We start from the raw sequence: 23449 nt of genomic DNA on the forward strand, positions 1-23449 counted from the left end.
CATCCTGACACACTCCAACATCCCTTTAGGTCCCCTTATGAAGGCCCGTTCTGCATCTTGGAACTGGGAGAAAAGACTGTTACCATAGATAACAGGAGTAAACCTGAACATATTTCAGTAGATTGCCTTAAACTGGCCCACCAAGATTTGAAGGATTCTGCTACCATGCCCCTGCCATCACGACATGGCCATGAGCATGTCAACTCACCTCTGGATGAGCCAGAGCCACCTGCGGCTCCTCCACCCATGGAACAGAGAACCCAAGCCGGGCAGCTCCTCCGAGCTCTAGACAAGCTCACAGAGCCCATTTTAGTGAATTCTGAGGAGGGGGGGCTGTGTAGGGTAACGTAATTGGTGGAAATGTACATAATTCATAACCACCAACATTGAGTTGGGGTTTCAGTTTAAGAGGCTGGTCTGACGTGATGAAGTAATTATGTAAAGAATTTTTAGCATGCTTTGGGTTCAGTTTTTTTAGTGTTCAATAAATGAGTTGCTGCAGCTCTTCTGAAACATAAAATGCCTCCACTATTTTGTTTGAGAAAACCTTTATGTGTAGGTGTTTACGTGCTTTACACACTGATCCTGAGAGGCGTTGTCTCATTTGAAGGTATACATGCATATAGTTGCACTGGCTGGTGGCACAGTGGCATCAGCGCTGGATTTCAGGGTTTCAATCCGGTTTCCATCCGGTTTGAATTCGGCTGGCTCCCTTGCACGCTCTCTAGTTGTGTCTGGTTTGAGTGTTGAGCTAGCAACTTGATCTAGAGATGGGCTCTGCCAGGTTTCAGGTGCCCAAGACACACCATGTGATGACCAATCACCAAAAAGATCAGTGCAAAAAGCTTGTCATGACGGCGACCCGATGACTCCACCAGGAGTTAAGGGTGCACACACACACATGCGTATATAGTTCAATGACAATAAACTTGACGTGAGGTGATCTGGGCTGATCAGCTAAGCAACTTGAACGTTTACCTGGTTTCTGAATGTGCCTTTTGAACTTGTTTTTTTTGCAAAACAGAAGAGCGAACCATTATCTCCACTAACTCTGGTAAACTTGAATTCAGGTTTTGACAACAGTTCAACTGTGTATTTTTTTGGCAAATATTACACTTTCCTATAGAAGTACATAACAACATATGAAAAAAAGCAGGAGTAAGCCATTCGGCTCATTGAACCTGCTTTGTCATTCTATAAGATCAAGGCTGATTGTGGATTCAGTTCCATCTCCCTGCCTTTGCCCCATAACCTTTAATTCCCCTGCTTTGCAAAAACCTCTCTAACTGTGTCTTAAATATATATGAGCTCTTTTCAAATTAGGAAGCGATATTAATTTTTAGCCATTAACTCCCCCTTCATCACAACATAGAGTAGTTGTGAAACAGCTTCCCCAAGTGTAGCCCTAATGTAATACACCTTTCTCTGAAAAAATTTGCAATTCCCACCCAATTATATTCACGATAAAGAAGCAGCACATTTGTAAAATGTTCTGTTCTGATAACCAAGCTAAACTTCCTGAATAAAAGCTTTTATTGTTACAAGTACACTAAAGCATCAGAAGTTGTGATAAATACAAAAAGCAGCAGAATAGTCTTTGGTAGAGTTTAGACATAAGCGAAAAAAATGAGAGATTAACAGGTTAACTGATGATATTACAGTAGATTGTAAAATTATAAGATGATTTATCTGACAGATGACTCATGCTCTCCTCATTTCAACAGTCCATGGTGTTATAATGCTTCGCCTACTTCCATCTGCCCGAGACCTTCCCCTTGCCACGGAGACCCTTAGAACTAAAGTGGGGAAATCATAACAGGTTATTGTTCAAATTTTTGTCACTTAAAATAGCAAACAGACGATTTGGCCAACCAGTCTATGTCTGTAATTATTCTCTGCAAGAACTTGCTTTCAGTCTACTTCCTCTTTATCCTTCTTCCCCTTAAATGCATTTGTCCAATTTTCCTGTTAGTGTTCGGATTTCAATCATTCAATAAGATGTTCATAGAAAGAAAGTTAAGAGGATGAAGGAAGAGGGGGAGATAACCAATAATAAAATTGGGAAAAATAGTACATGAGTGTTAATGATTTAACACAATTTATAAAGCAATCCAGTGCTTTAAAAAAACATGAAATTACATGGAAGGAAAGGAAACCCTATACTTATATAACAGATTTCTGTTACATAAAAGCATTTTGAGTGTGAGTGCAGTCGTAGAAAACTTTGCAGTCAAATTACACATAGCGAGGGCCCACAAACAACATGAGGTAATGAACAAGTATTTCATCTCTGTGATGTGGAATTAGGAATAAATATTAGCCAAGACAATTAGGAAAACATTCTGCAAAGCTTTGAAATGTTCTGTTGGGATATGTAATGTCACCTGAACAGCAGTCAGGGCTTCAGTGTAAAATGTTATTTAAAAACAAAAATTCTAACTGCACATGATACTGTACTATCATGTCATCCTGGACTTCATTCGACAAACATGAATTCATTACTACTATTTTGAAGTATGCTTTATGAGGCGCTCCACTGGTCACAGTTGATCATGTATGTGGTTTTGATCTGCAAGCCAGGGCAGTATGATTCGGAGAGCAAGCTGTTGCCCACGCAGCAGGCATCCCTCTCCACACAGCTGATGAATCCAAAGGAACGGCAGCGATTGACACAGTTTGGCACCAAGAGTTGTCAATCAGCATTGAACTCGAACGTAGGACTGCCTCAGGGAGTCCTGCTCTGGATTTTTCCTCAATGTTTAATCCCTACCCCTTAACCATCAGTGGGTATAGCCGCAAGGCAGCGGGGGTTTGAGATCAAAGTCTTCCTTCTCCTAGATGAACTGCCCTTCATGGTTGATGAAGTTTTAAGGCACCAGTAACCTGCCTTTACCCCTTCAGTGGGAATGGGCATAGCAGTGGGAGGCACGGAGCCGGACTGTGTTTTCAGAAGCTATTTGAGACACACATCACTGGGAGCATTTATAGTTAGTAGGCTCTTATCCCCACTATACCCCTTCCCCCAGCTATGACACCTTAAAGAACCAAAACGCTTTGCCAGGCAGATAAGCTATGAAGCCAATTAGCATAATTTAAAGTAGCATACAAAAGCAAAGTAATAGAATGTCGTAACTGCAATAGATTGGTATATGACTTCAATAGTAATGTTAGGTTTAGATACATACACTTTCTGATGATCACTGACTCGATTTCGCAGTAAGTTTATCTGAAAAACAGCAAAAGAGAACTTACACCCCAAGACTGCAATAAGGACGCTCCCTTGACTGGCTGTAGTATTACTGGTTGGGATAAATAGAATAAAACTAAATCATAGAATTGAAGTTTTGTAGTACATAAATGGATCCTTTGGGCCACCACATCCACACTGCACTTTGATCCTCTTCAGTAATCCCATTGCGCCGGTTTCTGTCCACAGGCTCATTTATTTAAGAACCTGCCCATGCAGCTCTGAAAATGTAGCAATTGTTTCTCATTCAACCTCCTCCTCTGACAGTGAGTTCCAGATAACCTCCTTTCACTCTGTAAACATATACTTACCCCTCAACTCTCCTTTAAAACTCTCACGCAAAGCTCCCCTTATCAAGGTTGATCATCAGAAATTAACAGTCTAGACCTTGGAAATTATTTTTGAAAAGAAATCCATTCCTTCTGTGAAAGCAGAGACAAAATGCTGCAGACATTGGAATTTGGAGGAACAATCAGTCGGTTGGAGCAGCTTAACAGGTCGGACAACATCTGTGATGGTAAAGGAATTATCAAAATGTGTTTATCATCTTTCACCCTTCCTTAGTTCACCTCAGACTCCTGCCTCACCACTCCCCATCTCCTCTTTATACTGGCCATCTCCCCTTTCCTCTCCATCCTGATGCAGGACTTGGAATGAGGTTAAAATTAAATTTATTGTCAAAATAAGTACAGAATATATCACCATATACCACCTTGAGATTCTTTTTCTTGCAGGCATTTATGGGAAAATAATGAAATACAATAGAATCTATTAAAAATCTAAACATAACAAAGTCTGACAAATATCCAATATGCAAAAGCAGACAAATTGTGCAAATAATAAATAAATAAAATAAATAAATAATACTGAGAACCTAAACTGTAGAGACCTTGAAAGTGAGTCTGAGGTTTGTGAAGTCAGTTCAGTGTTGAGGTGAGTGCACTGTAGTTTTCCACACTGGTTCAGAAGCCTGATGGCTCGAGGGTCACAACTGTTCCTGAAGCTGGTGGTGTGGGCTTTCAGACTCCTGAATTTCCTTTGCAATGGTAGAAGTAAGAAGAGACCATAGTATGGATCGTGGTTGTCCTTGATAAGAGATGCTACCTTTGTGTGGCAGATCTACTTGTAGATGTGCTCAGTGATGGGGGGGGGGGGGGGCGTGGGCTTTGCATGTGATGGAATTGGGCTATATCCCCCTCTTTCGTAGACATTTCCATTCCTGGTCATTGGTGTTTCCATATCTAACTGTGACATATTCGGTCCAGAGCTGAAACATTAAGAATTCCACCCCCCCCCACCCCTCACTCCACAGATGCTGCTAGACCCACTGATTTCCCAGTTCCTCCAGCACATTGTTTCTGTGATGGCAGGTCTATTCAGTAGGTTTAGTAAGAACATCTAAAGTCTGTGGCACTGAGAGTTGATACCCCTTTATTTTCATTACTTATTTACCTTATTTAGTTGAGGCTCCCTCTTTATTAGCTACTTAAATGTAGATACTTACAGTCAAGGATTAAAAAGCTGAGATCTTTTCTGTTCTCCACTCTGCCATGCCCTTATCCATTTACCTAACTTTCAATAACCATTAAAGGCCCTCCTCAAAGCAGCAACCTTTGATATTGTATTGGTTTCCTCATTTAAATCACTAAAAACAAAGGAAAGCTATAACCTGCCCTCAAATCTAAGAAAATAAAGGAAATTTATGGAATACCAGGGACAATGCCTTGAAATGTTCATCCTTATTGTTGGCTGATGTCCAGCTATATTCAAAAATATTCTTGTGAACTACCTTGGGAGAATTTACTACATTGGTCCATAATTAGCACTGATTTGAACTGAAATATACCTTTTAGTTTTGAGTTTTATATCTTGTGCTTTTGCTTTTTTTTGTTGCTGTTTATGCAATTTTCTTTGCATGTTGGGGGCTACGTTCCCTCTAATCTGTGCACATGTGCACGAGCGCACACGTATTCAACCAGCGCACAAAGGAAATTAATGTGCGCACAGAAGGTGAGTTACCTAAAATAATGTAGTAATTAATAATCATACTTATTGAAAATAACCTTTTAGCTAAATGTTTCTGTTAACTAGTTAGTCAGTTTTTCAAATACCACAATGCACGTCACTAACTTACATCACCTCACCTTTCCTGTTCTGTTTTGTACAGCTGCATTACGGCAGCAGCCAGCTTTGGCGGACAGTGTTCTTATTGTAAAATGTACAAAGATCTGTTTCAAACCCTGAAGATAGCTTACTAAGTTTTTATTTAAAAACAATATTGATTCACTATGTCAAATTTAAAAGAAGCAAAGGGCATGAAGTGCAAAAGAACTGCAAATTTGTTCAAAGTTGAATGGCTTAACAAAATAGTAGAAGCTGCTACACTGAAAACTCATAAGGTCATGAACGTTCAGCTATGAGAAATATTTACGTATGATTCAGAAACTAGAGTTATCTGTATTGTCGTGATGCGAAAGTTGCTGCAGAATTTGCTAGTGGAAAGAAGTGGGATGATATTTGGAAACTTGACTTTTTGAAGCGTCATTTGGCATTTCTACTTCAAAATGACCAGTTTTGCGACCTTACACAATTGATGGACATTGGGGGAACCTTTCTTTCATCCAATGCGGACTGTGAGCGAGGTTTTAGCCTAATGAATCAACTCAAAAACAAGCTGAGAAACTGTTTAGGTGAATGTCATTTGGATATGTTAATAAGAATCAAAAGCTATCAATTGGATGGAAGTTCTATTAGTCTAGATAGAGTTTACAAAGAATGGGTAAATGTCAAAGACAGGAGAGAGAAAAAATAACTGAGTGACTTAAATATGTATGTTATTTTGTTGTTATTCTGTGCAGTTTTATGTCAAGTATTCTGTAAACCTACATAAACTGTGCTATGTATGCATTCAGTGTGCACGTACATTTGTCACAGGAAAAAAATCTGCAGGACATAAGACTTCTGTGCACACTGACTACTAAAAATTAGAGCGAGCAATGTTGGGCGAGGAATGGTTTAATGTTTTATTTTCTTTAAATGGGCTCCATGGTTTTCATTTGTTTTGTGGCTGTCTGTGGAGAAGACAAATTTCAGAGTTGTGTACTGCATACATAATTTGATAAAAAATCTACTTAGACTTCTTGAAATGCAAGCTTTTTTATCATGGAAATCACTGTTGAGTCGTGTGGTCAATGAAATGCATGAACATTATTGATAACTGAAAGAAAACAACTGAAATTACTTTTTAAACATAGCCTTGGCAAGGGCCTCAGTATCCCAGCCATTCTATCCCAGCTCATTCCTTCTTCTCCTCTCCTTCAGTGGGCAGAAGATACAACAGCTTGAGTGCACATTCCACCAGGCTCAAGGACAGTTTCTATCCCACCAGATTCTTAAACGAACCTTTCATATGCCAAAAGACGAGCTCTTGATCTGATCTATCTCATCAGGACCCCTGTACCTTATTTGTCCCTCTGCACTGCATTTACTGTGTAGTGGCAACACTATATATTAAGAGATGTTTAGGTAGGCACTCAAATGTGAGGAAAATGAAAGGAGATGGACATTGTTTATTTATTTTTATTTATTTATTCAGATACAGTGTAGAATAGGCCTTTCCAGCCTTGCGAGCCACACTGCCCAGCCCTAATCACAGAACAATTTACAATGACCAATTAACCTGCCAACTGGTACATCTGGTACATCTTTGGACTATAGGAGGAAACTGGAGCACCTGGAGGAAACCAATGTGTTCATGTGAGGAACATACAAACTCTTTACAGACAGCAGTGGGAGTTGAACCCCGGGTCGCCGCTAACCTCTATGCTACCAAGCAGCATAATCAAAGAATCGTAGGGTCCAAGTTCAGAGCTCCCAGAAAGTGACTATGAAGGTTGATAGGTGGTCAGAAAGGAATATATGGCTTTCTTGCGTTTATTAGTCAAGGCATTGAGTTCAAAAGTCAGTATGTTAAGTTGTTATTTTATAGAACACCAGTTAGACATCATCTTGAGTATTGTATACAATTCCGGTTACCTTATTATAGCAAGAATGTTGAGGATTTGGAGACGATGCAGAAGCTGTTTACCAGGATGCTGCCTGGATCAAAGGGCATGGGCTATAATGATAGGTTGGTCATATTTGAGGAGACCTGACAGAGCTTTATAAGATTATGAGAACATAGATAGAGTAAACAGACAGTATCAATAACATAGCATAAGTAATATAAAAACAGGTAAGGAAATATAAAAAAAGTAATTCCAAGTTTTCTCCATGATGCCAATGAAAAGACAAACCCACAAATGTGGCAAATGTCAGGCTCATTTTTGAGGATAAATTAGAAAGAGCTTTTTAAAATGAATTTAGTGTGCCTGAAAAATAAGATTTAGGGCAAATTATTTATCTGGCATCAGAAAGCAACATGCCATTAAAGATAGCTCTAAAGACAAATAATAGAACAGAACTAACTTGGGAGAAACAAATATTGATAATGATCACCAGACGGTTAATCTACACAAATGAGTTAAGAATGAAAATTTGCAAAGGATAGCAAAATGACAAAATATTTATGGAATAAGAGGGAGGTACAAGAACTTTGTGAACTTCTTAAAGAGATGATGGCAAAGCAAATAATGAAAGTAAGGAAATGGTGAGCATTTACTGCAGTCAGTTGTCTGGAAAGTGTTGGGAATTTAACGCAGAAGAATTGGCAACAGTGCACCTAGAAAACAATAGCCCTGTTAGACAAGTTTATAATAGTTGTATGAAAGGGAGATCGTGTTTAAACAAATCTACTTTTAAACAAATCTGCTTTTGTCTCGACAGCAGACGAGATGAGCAGGCTAAAGGAGGAGACATTGATGGAAATATTTCATGCACGGCATTTGATTATCTACCAAACAAAAGGGCTTATTTAACATAATGGCTCTCTGATCTGGGCATGAGCACAGTAGTATGATGAGCAGATTCATTGAATGAAAGCCAGCAGAGAAAATTTTCTCAATTCTTCACCAATGAATCCAGCATCATGGTATATGGCAGATTTGCCAAAAATATGAAATATGATATACGTAGCAAGGGAATTATAAAAACACACACTAATATTCACATTTCTACCTACTTCATATTTCTGCTGTTTCATTTTTTCCTGTAGGTCAAATTTTTCTGCTTCTAGTTGGTACATCCATTGCCACAGCTCTTTGCTCTTCTCCCTGTTCATACAAGAAAATGTTTGCTGAATTGGTTGAAATATGGATCCAAAGTCTGGCAGCAATGGTTTGAAAACAATTCTAAATTAAGTCATATGGAGCATTCATGAGTGCAACATTATATAGTTGTAACTATGACTGGTTTAGGCTTTGACCTTAAACCCTCCTGTGTTCTTCCATTCCAACTCTACTGGGCCTCTGGATAAACAGTTGGCAAAACCAAAAATGCTATTAGCACTCAAGAATTTTGCCAGTCTCCTTTTGGAGTTACAGCAAGGAGGTCAATTAAATTCTCATGAAATTTCAGGGTCATGTCCTTTAGCAAACTGATTCTGTGTCCAGTCAGTTGGTGCTTCATACCTGGGCTTTCCAGAAGCTGGATTCACCTGTTCATCAAAGTAATTAAGGAAAAATGATATGTTCCTGCATATTCGAAGCATTCCTCTTGGTGGCATAACATTACAAAAACATTGGGTGCCATATCCCCTGCTCAATGAGATGGATGCACTCTCAGGAGAATGAATGTAAACTACTAATAGGCAAGTAAACAAGAATAATGTTCATCCTTACTTCAGTTCACTCTCATCCAGATTATCAATGTCCAGAGATTTGCGTCTTTCCGCCAGGATCTTCTTTTTCTTTTCCCTTTCAGTTTGCTTCTTTCCACCTCTCCGGCTGTCAGTCTGATGGAAACAACATGACAACACTCCACAATTCATTGTGTAATTCAATTAAACTGGAGATATCAATGGAGAAATGGAATTCGATGTGCTTTTTTGGTGGTTATGATGGTAGGGGAGGCCTAAGTTACAGGGGAACCAAATCATTTGCTATCTAGTTCTGGAAAGAAATAAAGGTAAAGCTTTTCTTGGTGGTGTTGGAAGTAACATTCACAAGATGGAAGTGACACATACTATTAAGAAAGTCCCCATTTGATCCTGGAGTCTGCTGATTTAAATGATCTAAGAGAGGAAACTGCAACTTTGTCTGCTGTATTAGTGCAAGTACAGGTTGACCACTGATTTTCCAGCACCCTTGGTTCCTAAACCTTGTCAGATTAATGTTTTTGCTGGATTAAAAGAGGTCTCACAATAATAACAGCAAAAATGGACTGGAGAAGCTTAAAAAGGATTATTAATTCAACAAAAATAAAATGTAATTTTATTAATTACTGTGCTTACAAAGAATGTTGCTTCTCAGTCATCTTTAAACATTTCATTCAGGTGAGGTTGTTTCATGTGTTTTGATTTCTCCCTGTATAATTTTTCTTGCATCAAATAAAAATTCATTAGCCCTTGTCCGTCACGAAGGTACGTTTCTCTAACCCTTTGATTAAATCATCCAACAATTCAGTTAACTTGTCAATAAATCTTCCCATTTCATAATCATTGCTGCCATCTTTATCATTTAGTGTGCTTCTATCAGTATTCAGAACACTGTCTATAATTTCCGAGTCGGTAAGGTGATGCACAACAGGTGTTTCGTCATTTACAATCATTCACTCAGGTAGATTTTCTTCATTAAGACTATTAGCTATATCTTTGAAAGCAGATCTGGTAATACTTCGTGCATATGCAAGCAGATCAGGAACAACTACTTTCTCCTTTGGTACACAAAATCCTGTAAAATCATCAAGCTTTTCTTCAGGCTCACAATCGAACATCAAGGCAGGCCACAACTTACGCCAGCCATTCTTTAGTGCTGAAGGTTCTACCTTCTCCCACTCTCGAGCGATGAACCAAAGAACATCCTTCATGATAAATTCTTTATAAACGCCTACACAGAATTGCCAGCATCCACCTCATCTAACTATTTCATGCAAAGTGAGCACTACTTGGCCTTGTAACTTCATCCGAATTATTATTTTTTTAATTAGTTTTTTTATACATTTTCAACATAGCTACAGATTAAAAAAAAACCCAGATCAAAATGAAGAACATTGATACAGTGCAAAAATAAACATACAATAATAATATGATACAAAGAAAGCTAATTGAGAAAGCACCCAAATTGAAGACATGTAAAATTAGTATCCTCATCCGAATTAAAAGAGGTGTTGAACCATCAGTTTCCGGAAAATATGTGGTCAACCTGTATATGCATTCATCAAATTGTCCTGCAGGAATGCTAACATAGAAGGCTTAAATGGTTAAAAGGAATTGGCTGTGATAAACTCCTTGTATAATTACCATGAAGGTTACTGGCCTATGGTGACAAAAGTCAGAGCTATAGATTTATCTATGAAGCAAAAGCAAACTTCAATGCTCTTCCTTCTGTGGATTGAAAATATAATAGATAAATTAAAGAAATCTGAGAATTAATCTCTATCAGTTTAAAATAGTGCAGTTCAATTCTACAAACTTACTTTTAGAGGATTTTGAAAGGCAAACAAAGGAAATCTCCAGATGCTGGAAATGCAAGCAATATACACAAAATGCTGGTGGAACACAACAGGCCAGGCAGCATCTGATGAAGGGTCTCTGCCCGAAATGTCGACAGTGCTTCTCCCTGTAGATGTTGCCTGGCCTGCTGTGTTCTATCAGCATTTTGTGTGTGTTGTTTAGAGGATTTTTATTATTGGGCAAATATTTTACACAAATTTTCCATTTACTAGTGCAAATAATTATCCAACAATAACTGTTAAAATAAAGACTGGGAAGCATAGATAATTTTTAAAAATTCTCGTCTGTATTTGTCTAACTAGAGCCAGTAATAAAGGAAGTAAGGCATTTTGAATCAGTGTTCCAAATAATGATGTTGTATTAATGGTTACCTTTTGCATGTAGCCTCCAAAGTGCAAGGACATATGCGAAATGGTTTTTTTCTTCTTTTCATCTTCCTCTGCTCTCTTTCTGAACTCTTCCTCTTCCTTCCTGGCTCTTTCCTCCTATTATAAAATAAATAGACAATTAGCCGTCTGCCTGCTTTTCTCTAATTGTGCAATGAAAGGTAGCTCAAGTATCATTACTTACAGCGATCCTTGACTGGCGTTCCCTCTCCCTCTCAGCATGAATCCTATGCTGCTCTGCTCTTTCTGCTCTACGATTCTCCTACATTGGAAATTCACGTGCATTTCATCAGTTAAGTTAATATGTGTCTTTTTGGAGAGAATCCACCATTTGAACTATGGTACAAGTAAAATACAATCTTAGTAAATATTTCAGCTAACGGTAATCATTGATTTTAGAACACTTTAGAGACTTTAGCCATCGCTAAGCCTGCTTGGTTTTGCGAATGATTTTAAAACAAATTCTGTCGATTATGTGATGATTCAGTCAAATGGGATTCAAGAGAAATGAAAGTTGTCCCCTTTTGGGAAGGGCAAAAGACATGGGCACAAGTGAGTCTACATATGGTGGAAATCCAGAGTAACACGTACAAAATGCTGGAGGAACACAATAGGTCAGGCAGCATTTATGGAAAAGAATAAACAGTCAACCTTTCACGCTAAGAAACTTCAGCAGCACACTGAATTGACAGTTTCTTCCTTTCCATTGATGGCAGCTCTCCACTGAGCTCCTCCAGCATGACGTGTATATTACCACCAAAGACCTGGAGGCAGCCCAGAGCCATTATTGTTTTGTGCATTTATTGATCATTGGTTGTATTGGTAAGCTCTCAATGATGCCATTGCAACAGTACCTTTAGCAGGTGCCAGGTGGGCACCTGAATTTGCAACATGATAGAACTGACAACAGTTTGAGTTGTGCATTCACCTGCTACATGTAGGTGACGTTCCTCACAGATAGCCTGCATCCTCTAACACAGAGGTTCCAGCCCACTTTATACCATGGACCAATACCATTAAACAAGGGGTCTGTGGTCCTCAGGTTGGGAACAATTGCTACTATCCTTCTTTTTGAAGCCTTCTCATTTCCTTGTTATCTTATAAGTTATTGTTTAAACTCAATTGATTTAGTCATTAATCTTAATAAGGATTATCTTGCAATTTGAAATATTTAAATTGGGCAAAATGCAAACTTAGTGACGTGCATTCAGTTATTTTAATTTTTAATTCCTCTTGCACTGGTCTAAGCAAGACAATAATGGGCCAAATGACCTTAAACTCTGGTCAGTTGTTTATGTCTTTAAACAATGAGGGACCAAATCCCGGTTCTGTAAAATAACACTGTCAGGAGTACATTGTAAAGCCTGTATTTCAGTCCAAGGCTCTGGCACAGCTGACCATAATTCATGGCACGATGACCATGTCAATTCCGTAAAAGCCATTGGCAGATGAACTCAGACTGCTCTTGATGATTGTGATACAGTATGTCCTTGGTGATACCAGTTTCTGCCGTAAGCACATCGACCTGCAACACCCACCCTTCTCTCCAGACACTGCAAGTGACCAGATGGCAGACCACAGAGCTTCCTCAAGATGTCATGCAGAGTCAACCCCCAAAAAACACTACAACTCACAATTCTTTCCTTCAAAGCAATTATTTCCTCTTCATCCTTCTTCCTGTTCTCAAAATGAACTTCAATTAAAGTCTGCAGCTCTAAGAGATCCTTCTCCATCCGTTTACGGTGGATGTCCTGCAAAACAGAAACCATACGCACGAGCTCCATCTCATTCAACCGTCTCCCAAATCCTTAATAGCAAGAGGTCAGCATAGTTTCATGATTTATCCTTAGGGGTAAAAAACAGGTAGATACAGGATAAATTGTTGATGCATCTAAACTCAGGTATGACCATATTGAGCATAACGCCCACTATGAGTGCAAGACCAACAGACTGCAGGAGGTTTTGCATAGATCTACTGGAAATGCAAAATTTTGGCTTTGTGTCTACTTCAAACATATCAAAACATTATAGATGATATGATAGACACAAGGGACCATTTGCTTTAGCATGGGAACTGGAGTAAAGATCATATTCTTAAAACCAGAAGGAAGTGTAATCGGGAAGATTGTTCCCACATAAAGAGCAGTGAAAGTCTCCTAGGAGTATGGGAGCAAATGACAGAATATGAAATAAGTGACAAGAAAAAATACTGCTCAATGAGCAATAAACAAAACATGCTTACATCGAAGTCGACCCTTTCTCCATCTGGAATCTTAGGTGGCACAAGGTTGGGCAAAAAGAGCCTACAGAATCAAAAAAAATAATTAAACTGTGTTACATCATGTTTGTTGCTCCCAAGCTCACTTGGCACGTCACACTTTGAAAGGAATAAATTATCTGCTATGCTTCTAAGACACTAATCCAGGTATTTTCTTTGTATCACAGATTACTTTCAGGGATCTTCAATTTAATTGATTTCACCAGCCCAAAAGTAATTTTGCTGTGTATGGCAGCATTATGGATTTATAACTGGGCAAACAATTGGAGGCCTGGACCATTAATCCACACGTTCCAGTCTCACCATGGCACTAAAACTAATTGATGACTGTGAAATTAGTGGATCTGCTTGGGGAAGGATATCTATTACACTTTCCCAGTCTGAACTATATGTTACTTTGAGCCCACGGTTACAGCAGTGTGCTTGAATCACAACTATCCCTTGAAGTAATTTCCAAACTATTCTAAGGGTAAAAAGCTTGTACAATAAATGTGGGCTTTTCTGTGATGATGGCATTCAACAAATACATAATAATATGTAGCAACAATAAGGTTAAAAATTGTGTTTTAGCGACTAGAAAAAGCAGAACATCTTCCTTCACTTCATCAGACAGTGGGATGAGGTAGCAAGCTTTGTTTCTCATTTCCTTCTGTAATTGTGGCAGAAAAAGGACAACGATATTTGATCCCTGATTTCACATAAGAAAAACACACAAAATGCTGGAAGAACTCAGCAGACCAGGCAGCATCATGTATCCGGCTAAGACCCTTCAGCAGAACTGGAGAAAAAACTATGAGGAGTCAAAGCTGGGGGGTGGAGGGGTGAAGGCAGAGAGAAACACAAGGTGATAGGTGAAACCGGGAAGGAGGGAGGGATCAGGTAAAGAGCTGCGAAGCTGATTGTTAAAAGAGATACGTGGCTGGAGAAGGGGAAATCTAATAGGAGAGGATGGAAGGCCATGGAAGAAAGAGAAATAAGGAGAAGCAGCAGAGGGAGGTGATGGGCAGGCAAGGAAACAAGATGAGAGAGGGAAAAGGGGGTGGGGAATAGAGAAGCGGGGGGGTGCATTAACAGAAGTCTGACAAATTGATGTTCATGCCATCTGACGGAATATGAGGTGTTGCTCCTCCAACCTCCTATTGTTTCGATGAGGCCACACTCAAGTTAGAGGAGCAACACTTTATATTCCATTGGGTATTCTGCTGGCATGAACATTGATTTATTGAGCTTCCAGTAATGCCCCCCTTCTCTATTCCCCATCCCCTTGTTTCCTTGCCTGTCCATTGCCTTCCTCTGGTGCTCCTCCCCCTTTCTCTTTCTTCCATGGCCTTCTGTCCTCTCTTATTATATTCCCAATCCAGCCCAGTGTCTCCTTCATTAATCAACTTCCCAACTCCTTTACTTCACTCCTCCCTCCCTCACTCCTGGTTTCACCTATCATGTTGTGCTTCTCAATCCCTCCCCCCACCTACCCTTTAACTCTGATACCCCATATTTTTTCTTCCAGTGCTGCTGAAGGGTCTCAGCCCAAAACGTCAAATGTACTCCTTTCCACAGATGCTGCCTGGTCTGCTGAGTTCCTCCAGCAGTTCCTGTGCGTCACTTGGATTTCCAGCATCATCAGATTTTCTCTTGTCCCTGATTTCTCTCATTCCTATTTGCTGGGACTCACCATTTCTGATCTAAATTGCATGCCTGGACCATGGTAAGAGACTCCAATCTGACACCCGAGCCTACATGTCATGAAGTCTCATTTCATTTGTAATATAGAGAAATTCAGCCATTAACCTTAGTTGGCTGCACTTATGCATTAAACAGCACATCACTCACCTCACCTGGATCCACCTACCATTTGTCAGATGTTTCTCCACCCCTTCCCCTTACCCCATTTAATACTTGCTATCTCCCCCTACCCTTCAGGTCACGTGAGGAGCCTCAACACAAGATATTCACTTTCTATTTCCTACCACAGATGCTGTCTGGCCTGCTGAATTTCTCCAGCGGTTTTTTTTAACTTCGAATTTCAGCAGTATAGTTGTGCATAATAGGGGCTCATAAATGGCAAAGATTTATTGATTAGGTTTTTGTTTAAGAAGAGGATTGCTGAGTGTGGGTAAGTGTGGGAGTGACAGTCAGAAAGAACTTTCTTCTTCTTCTCAGAATAGGATTGTGAGATCTTTTATAGGGTCTCTGTTTTACTCCAGAACATTCCTCTGTTGCTGAACTGAAATACATGTCACAATAAAGATCACAGCTCATACTGGTATGTTATTTACTGAGCTTCATAAACATTTGAATAAAAAAGATTATTCAAAATAATGAAAGAGATTAATCATACAAGTTGTACTTACCTTGGTTTGGGTTTTTCTTCTTTGATATGAAATAGAAAAAGAAATGAAATGTTTGTTGTTCAAAGATTTTAAAGTAAATAATTAATTTTCATTGCCAAGTAGTGAGGAAAATCTGTTCAATGAATTAAATAAACAAATTGCAAAACTCTGGATTTAATCACTTGGGCCAGTCCATGAAGCTATTTTTGTTAATTGACTTGTTAATATCTTCTTTCATCAATAACACATCTTGCTGTGAAAACTACTGGCAAGCTAGCACAGCTTTTTAGATACTTACTTCATCTCTTCAGGTACTGGGCCTTAAATGCTATGCCCATCCAACATGGAAAAGCGCTTAGGTTTCATTGTCAAAAACAACTCAGCAGCTACATTGTAATGTTTATGATTTACCCATATTGCATTAAAGTGTAGGCTTGTTGGCCTAACCAACTGTTCAATCACTTTCTGTGGAATACCATCTCTAAAGAAAATCTGTTCCATTGCAGGTAAGATGCAAGCAATTCCAAGTCCAATATTCCTCAGGTTAGAATTACTTAAAAATGACAAAGGCATTTAAAAGAAATGATTGTGATATACAGTATTTATACAGAGAGGTATGACGAAAATGTCAAAGTTAGTGTTGGCTATCCATGATAAATCTGTAGCCATTTGGATAGTAAAGTATTAGAATAGATTTTTATTCAAGTGGCTTTTTGACAATCAATTGCTGTGTGCACACATCTACTGATGCTCCTGGACACATCATCAGTGAGGTACCTGGAATCATCGGGTGTTTCGGATCTTTCAGCATCATACACCCTTTTCCAGGTGACCCAGCTGGGGCTGATCAGACCCCAGCTTGTGTCCAAATGGCTAGCTACAAATGACTCCATGGCTCCCCTCTTTTGAGCCACAGCCATCTTGAGGCCCTCTCTGCCGCATCGGTGGTACTGTGAATGGCTCTTCTCTTCCTCTCTCCCTCGATGCCCAAATTCAGGTACTGGGTCTTAAATGCTAATCATAATTCAATAAATTAAGTAAGTGATTATTGAAGTATCAGTTTGCATCTGTGTTACTGAAGTGATCGGGTGAAGGTGGAAGTATAGATTGTGACATTAGCCATTTGTCTCATTTTGCAAATTAGATTAGGCCAAATGGTATGCCGGCAGTAAATCAACAGCTGGTTGCTTTTAAAAGTGTAAGTGACTATTTTCTTAACCTCCATCTTTCGCACCAGGGTCTGTAAACTATAAAAATTCACTATTTAATAAAAGTTATTATTTTATTAAAATAAACTTGTAAACATATACAAGCAACAACTTCTATCCTTGCTGTGACAATCAAAGATTTGCCAATTTCAGTCACTTTTTCTGCCGTTGCACGTTTTGACTTGGGTTATGGGATAATAAAGTCAGTGAGCAACCAGAATAACCTTCCTTACTTTCCTATTGTTGCAGTACCAAAGGTGACGTTTCTTATGCAGATTAGTAATATAGTTCAGCAGTGAAAGTTCTGTGTAGAAACCTCACACCGGCTCAGATCTAGACTGAGGGAGCAGTGAAGGGAATTGATAACCTAAATGGAGCCTAGGGATAAAGGTTACTGCTGGAAACAAAAACCTGGGTGGGTGGTAATATGGTGCTGCTTGTTAGGAAGTGTCATCTAGTGAATGGGTCTTAGTGGCAGGTATAGGTGAGAGTGTCTGCACTGGAGTTGGAATACAGGTGGCCAGGACAAATTAGAACTTTGCACAGTTGGCGTAGTAACTGTGGAGGAAGTAAAGGCTGATGAAACATGAAAGATCTCACCAGAAAAGGCAGCAACAATGGAAAAGAGCAAGCAGGAATCATGAAGGGTCTTGGCCCGAGATGTCAACTGCTTACTCTTTTCCACAGATGCTGCCCGGCCTGCTGAGTTCCTCCAGCATTTTGTTTGTGTTGCCTGGATTTTCAGTCACTTCAGAATTTCTCTTGCTTATGAAAAGGTCTTCCTGGGTTGGGTTCTCTGCGTTGCAACTCCAAGATTCTTCTTCTTTCTTTTTAAGTGCTATGAATGGACACTCAGGAATATTGAACAATGGTCATTCATTGCAATAAAATGTTCTTATTTCTTACATGCTCTTCCTCAATGTGAAAATAGCCAATTGTCTCTGGAACTATTAAGCCAGAATGGTGAAGTTTGACCCAGAACAGATGTTAATGGTGTACCCTTCCAAGAAGTAACTTTCAAATGTGAATCACTGAAAAAATCATCATTGATATGAATCTAAATTTTAAGGCCATTATACACTGTTTCATGATCAGAAGCAATGATAAGATACTTGGCCCAACTTAGTCTCTGCAAGAACAAGGGGAAAAAAAACACAATTCCACATTACATCTCCTTCTCTTGAGTTTTCCTTTTTTTTCCTCTCTCATTGTTAATTATTAAAAATATTCTAGCTGTAATGTATTAACTGCATTATTCTATTTAATTTAGAAGCTATCAGGCAGTCAGAGTCTGATTAACCTTTTCACTAAATGTTCATCTTCTGAAAGAGAAACTTTGTAAAGTATGGCTCTTCATCTGAGAGTGTTTTACTTCTCTGGATGGAATTTATCAAACATGGTTTTAGTTTCACTTGTATACTTTGATTGGCTGAATGATACCGCAGAAATATAACACTTACTATCCAGAGACAAGGGATGAATACCCTAAATGCTAATGCATTTTACATCGGGCCCTTCAGCTTTACTCCAGGGAGGTGTGGATGTGTAATGTAGCCCTGAAAAGTGACTGTTTACATTATTTTTATTAAATTAAGTCTTCATTCAATTCTTTTTAATGAACTTTTACCATAGGGCTAGGCAGTATAAATCAGATCCTTTTGCTGATCATTGTGCCTGTCTAGACTAGTCACATTTACCTGGATTCCTTTCATATCCCACTTGGCCAGAATCATTAAATTACCCATTCAGATGCTTCCTAAATGTTATTTTTCCTGCTCCACCACCTCTTATGGCTGTTTATTTCAGATCCTAATTGCTCTTTTTCTGGAGAAACTTATCCAATGAGCTCAAATTAAATCTCTTTCCTCTCACCTTAAACCTATGCCTTGAACTTTCCCCTACCGTGGGAAACAGACACTGTCTCTACTCTATCTATCCTTACAATTTTCCATGCCTCTGTCATGTCACCTCTCAATCTCTATTGTCATTGAAAATACAGACTTAGCCTATCCAATTTGTCGTTACAATATAATCGTGAAATGGTGTCTTTAAACCAATTCTAAGTTAATTTCCTTTCTTTAAACTTTTATTCCTTATTTTGTACAAATGTTTCAATCATCAGAGTGTATTGCATGTCAGACTTTGGGATCTACTGTATGTTCTGAGGCCAGTCTTCTGCTTGAAGGCCTTTGGGGGAATGCCTCAACAGAAGGGCTACCAAAAGCACGTATTAATGAGAGAATTGCTCAGGGAATGCATTATATTTGGGATGATGAGTGAATATTATCATCCATATGTAGCTTGAGAGCCAATGGACATTTCCAGTTTACAAACAAAATCAGAAGAGATTAGAAAAATAGCTAATTACTGAGAAAAATATGAATGCTTATATATTTCCTACCTTGAGCATCTTCAGTAGTTTTATCTTCTAGGATTTAAAATGATAAATGATATTTTATGATTATTTTAAATAATATTCAGTAATTTTCATAATTAAATGTGCTGTAGCTTAAAAAGTGAAATGTGGATCACCTCTATGATATGCATAACAGAATTGTTTCAAGTTTCTAAATTTTTTGTTAATTGAATTTTTTCACTCTATTGAATCTGAGAGTACTTTTTTGGTTCTCTTTACCTCTCAACTTCAACAGCTAGAAATAGATTGCTTAACATTGATAATGAAAAAGAAACAACCCAAATGATATAAAAAGAAAAACATTTTTAATAACTGCTACAAAATTGAAACTGAAGTGAAGTGAAAATAGAAAAAGCAGGAAACATTCAACAGGTCAGGTAGTATCTGCAGAGACAGAAACAGCTGATGTTTCATCTAAATTGGGAGAAGTTAGAAATGGAACCTTTTTTGGGTTTCAGAGAGAGGGGGAAGAGGTAGATAGAATGAAGAGAAGGTCCATGATAAGATAAAGAAACCAGCAGAGACAGGTTCTCGTCAACTGAAAAAGGATGCACAATATATCTCTGCAGTTGGTAGTAAATAGGAGATAATTAAGGACACTGGAAGATATCAGAAAGGAGAAAAAAATAAAATAAATTTTGGAAATGTGACTGGAATAGGCAAGCTTCTAAAATTGGTCAATTTAATGTTGAGTACAAAAGGCTGCTCTGTGCTAAAATGGGAGGTGAGGAGCTGTTCCTCAAGTTTATACTAAGCTTCATTGAAATTTTAAAGGAGGTGGAAGACAGAGTTCTGAGTGCGAGTCAGATGGAGAACTAAAGTGATTAGTAACTGGAATTTCCAGTTCACCCTAGTTATTATATGGAGGTGTGACCAAGCAAACCATGTTCGATTTCCCCTGTGTATAGGAGACAACATAATGAGCTCTGAATGCAGCTCACTAAATTGAAAGTAGTACAGATAAGTTATTACTTGGAGCTTCTGGGTCCCTGACTGATGGGAAGGATGAAAGTGAAAGGGAATATTTGGCACTGGCAGTATAAATATTTGAATGTAAATATTTGGCTACATTTTTCTCTTCATAATTTCTTAACCAAAGATGATGCAGGATGTTTATTACACCTTCCTGCTTCACCAAATCCTAATTGGTTTCCCTTCATACTTTGACAAGTTATTTGAAGACTGACTCATTGACATTTCATAAGCTAATTGATACCATTTCTATTTAACTTTGACCATTTGATATTGATAAGTCAATCACGAGGTAGATTGTTGCATGCTCCTATTAACGCACATTTTATTCCAAATATAGCAGTACTTCTAACTTTATTTTCATGTAATTCTTGAATATTGTAATTTAACTACTGGATATTGTAATTTTTGTTGTAAGTAGCACCAACACACCACAACAATATCCTAATACATGTAAATCCATATAGCAAATACAGTTGATCTTTATCTAGATCAATTCTTTGGCAGGATTCTCCAGTGAGTAATTTTACAGCTCAATATTTATTCTCTGGTGAGTAATTTTACAGCTATATATTTATTAAGACTTGTTCTCCTCGAAACTAATCAATAAGCTTCAAGACCTTGGCTTCAATACCTCCTTGTGCAACTGGATCCCTGATTTTCTCTCTTGCAGACACCAGTCGGTTTGGATTGGCAACACCTCCTCCACAAACACCGTCAGCACAGGTACACCACAAGGCTGTGTGCTTAGCATCCTGTTATACTTGCTTTATATTTATGACTGTGAGGCTAAGCACAGCTCCGATGCCATACTTAAATTGGCCAAATCAATGCTGGTAGGATATAGGAGGGAGATTGAAAATCTGGCTGATTGGTGCCATAAAACAACCTCTCACTGAGCAAGACAAAAGAGCTCATTATTAACTTCAGGAGGAGGAGGCCAGAGGTCCATGAGCCAGTCCTCATCAGGGGATCAGAGGTGGAGAGGGTCAGCAACTTGAAATTCCTTGGTGTCATCATTTCAGAGGATCTGCACTGGGCCCAGCACATAAGTGCAATTTAGACGAAAGCACTGTGGTGCTTCTTCTTCTTCCTAAGAAGTTTGTAAAGGTTTGACAAGTCAGCTAAAACTTCATCTAAAACAAAACCCCTCAAACTTTTGAACCAGAGGGGATAAATTCACTCAACGTCACTTACCCCACCACTAGACTGTTCCCACAACCTATGAACTCAGTTTCAAGGATACTTCATCTCATGTACTCAATATGTGTTGCTTATAAATAAATAAATAAATTCTATTATATTTGCACTGTTCATTGTCTTTTGCACATGGTTGTTTGTCCGTCCTGTTGGGTGTGGTCTTCCATTGATTTCTTTTGTATTCTTTGTGTTTACTGTGAATGCCAGCAAGCAAATGAACCTCAGGGTTGTATTTAGTGAAATTTATGGCCTTTGATAAGTTTATTTTGAACTTTGAGAGTTGTAATATGCTACAGTATGACAGAAAGAGGGGGAGAGGAATGGAATAATGTTTTTGTCACCTTAATTACTTTTATTTAAACATTTGGAATGCAAAATTCGGCACATGCAGAAAAATATTTTCAATAAAGACAGTGCTAGGTATGGTTTACAAATCTTACCTTCTTCATCATCTTTATTTTCCTCAGCTGAAATAAGCATTCAAGATCACAGGTTGTTGAAACAAATTTTGGAAAGTCAGTGCAACAATATACTTAATACAGTAACAAAGCACTATTTCTATTCTACTGACAGTGGAAGTGTTAAATTAAATCAGTCAACAAAGGAACTATATTAGTTCAGAAAATCATAGTGAGATGTCACATAATAAGTAAGCTAAAATATATTATTGAACAGAATGAAACTATTTATAATGTCATGTATTCCCCTCCATTTTAGATGCCTCAATGAACTTGTAAAATCTCATCTCTGACAGGCAAAGTCACAGTTTCAGTGCTTCCCTCTCACTCTCTCGTATTTTGAATTTTCAGTGTTTGTAGTCCAAGGTAATATTTAAAATATATTATCAAATGCTTCAACAGCAAATTCCTCCACCAAAAGTAAATGGTAAATTGTTTAACTTCTGGATGCCAAAACAAAGTTATTAATCATAATTTGACAATCAAGGACTCCCAAATTTCCAGCCAAATGAGTGCAAAGCTTAAACAATTCATTCTTTTACAGTTTTTGTTTACAGGCATCAAATATATATATATATAAATAAAATGACAGATTTGAAATAATTTACCTTGTTCCTTTTCCACTTCTTCTACAACATTGAGAGTAGAAAACACAATGATTAGTGAACTGAAACTAATCCAGTGGCATACGATTTAACTCAGTTGTCAATGAGAAAGAAATGTATTATTACCTAATTTCTCTCCCTTTTCTTATGACTAACAAAACTGCCTCATCACAAAAAGAGCTAAATCCAAATTCTAGATAACAAACCTGGGCCTCAAAGATTATGTTGACTGCGGTTGGCATTTACAATGGTAGCAATTGACAATAATATCCTGTTGAGTTTCAGAACAACTAAAGATCTGAAAATAGCCATCTGATAGATTTGGAGGGAAAGACAGGCTGGCATGGAAATAGTTTATTATCCTTTCTCAATAACTTCCAAGCCATAGTGACGGAAATGTACTCTGTATTTAATGGCATGTAATTTACAATTGTACTGCTTTTAAAGCTGTCAGTAAATATTAGATTGAAGTTCTAAAATGTAAATTCAATTGAAAGCAAATTTTTAGAAGCATCTCAAAGTGATATCTGCTTCCCAGCTGTTGGAATCCTCTCAAACTGAAATTCTTCTTGAATTCACTAAAATAATAAGATCTTATCATGCATTGCACTAATTTCACTATAAAACTCGGCATCATTGAATATAAAATTTTGTGCTGCATGTAATAAAAAACATGTGGGTTAGTAGGTGTAAAGGAAAGGGTTAATGGGAGTTGTGCTGATTGATGGACACTTCAGTTG

The 23449-nt window shown here is 38.2% G+C and overlaps 1 protein-coding gene across 1 annotated transcript; it reads right to left on the reverse strand.

Annotated features, from left to right (window-relative positions):
* Positions 1 to 1522: 1522 nt before the first annotated feature.
* LOC132381183 (troponin T, cardiac muscle-like) lies at positions 1523 to 22883 on the reverse strand. The gene is made up of 12 exons (XM_059950477.1): positions 22713 to 22883; positions 22087 to 22113; positions 19460 to 19486; positions 15872 to 15890; positions 13485 to 13545; positions 12877 to 12993; positions 11427 to 11504; positions 11228 to 11341; positions 9025 to 9137; positions 8367 to 8457; positions 3186 to 3226; positions 1523 to 1796 (listed from the first exon to the last, which is right to left on the reverse strand). Exons 6-12 carry the CDS (start codon positions 12973 to 12975, stop codon positions 1748 to 1750), a joined length of 585 nt encoding a protein of 194 aa, XP_059806460.1. The 5' UTR covers positions 12976 to 12993; positions 13485 to 13545; positions 15872 to 15890; positions 19460 to 19486; positions 22087 to 22113; positions 22713 to 22883; the 3' UTR covers positions 1523 to 1747.
* Between the last annotated feature and the right edge of the window lie 566 nt (positions 22884 to 23449).

This window comes from Hypanus sabinus, chromosome 25 (genome assembly GCF_030144855.1).
Source record: "Hypanus sabinus isolate sHypSab1 chromosome 25, sHypSab1.hap1, whole genome shotgun sequence".
Lineage (NCBI taxonomy): Eukaryota > Metazoa > Chordata > Chondrichthyes > Myliobatiformes > Dasyatidae > Hypanus > Hypanus sabinus.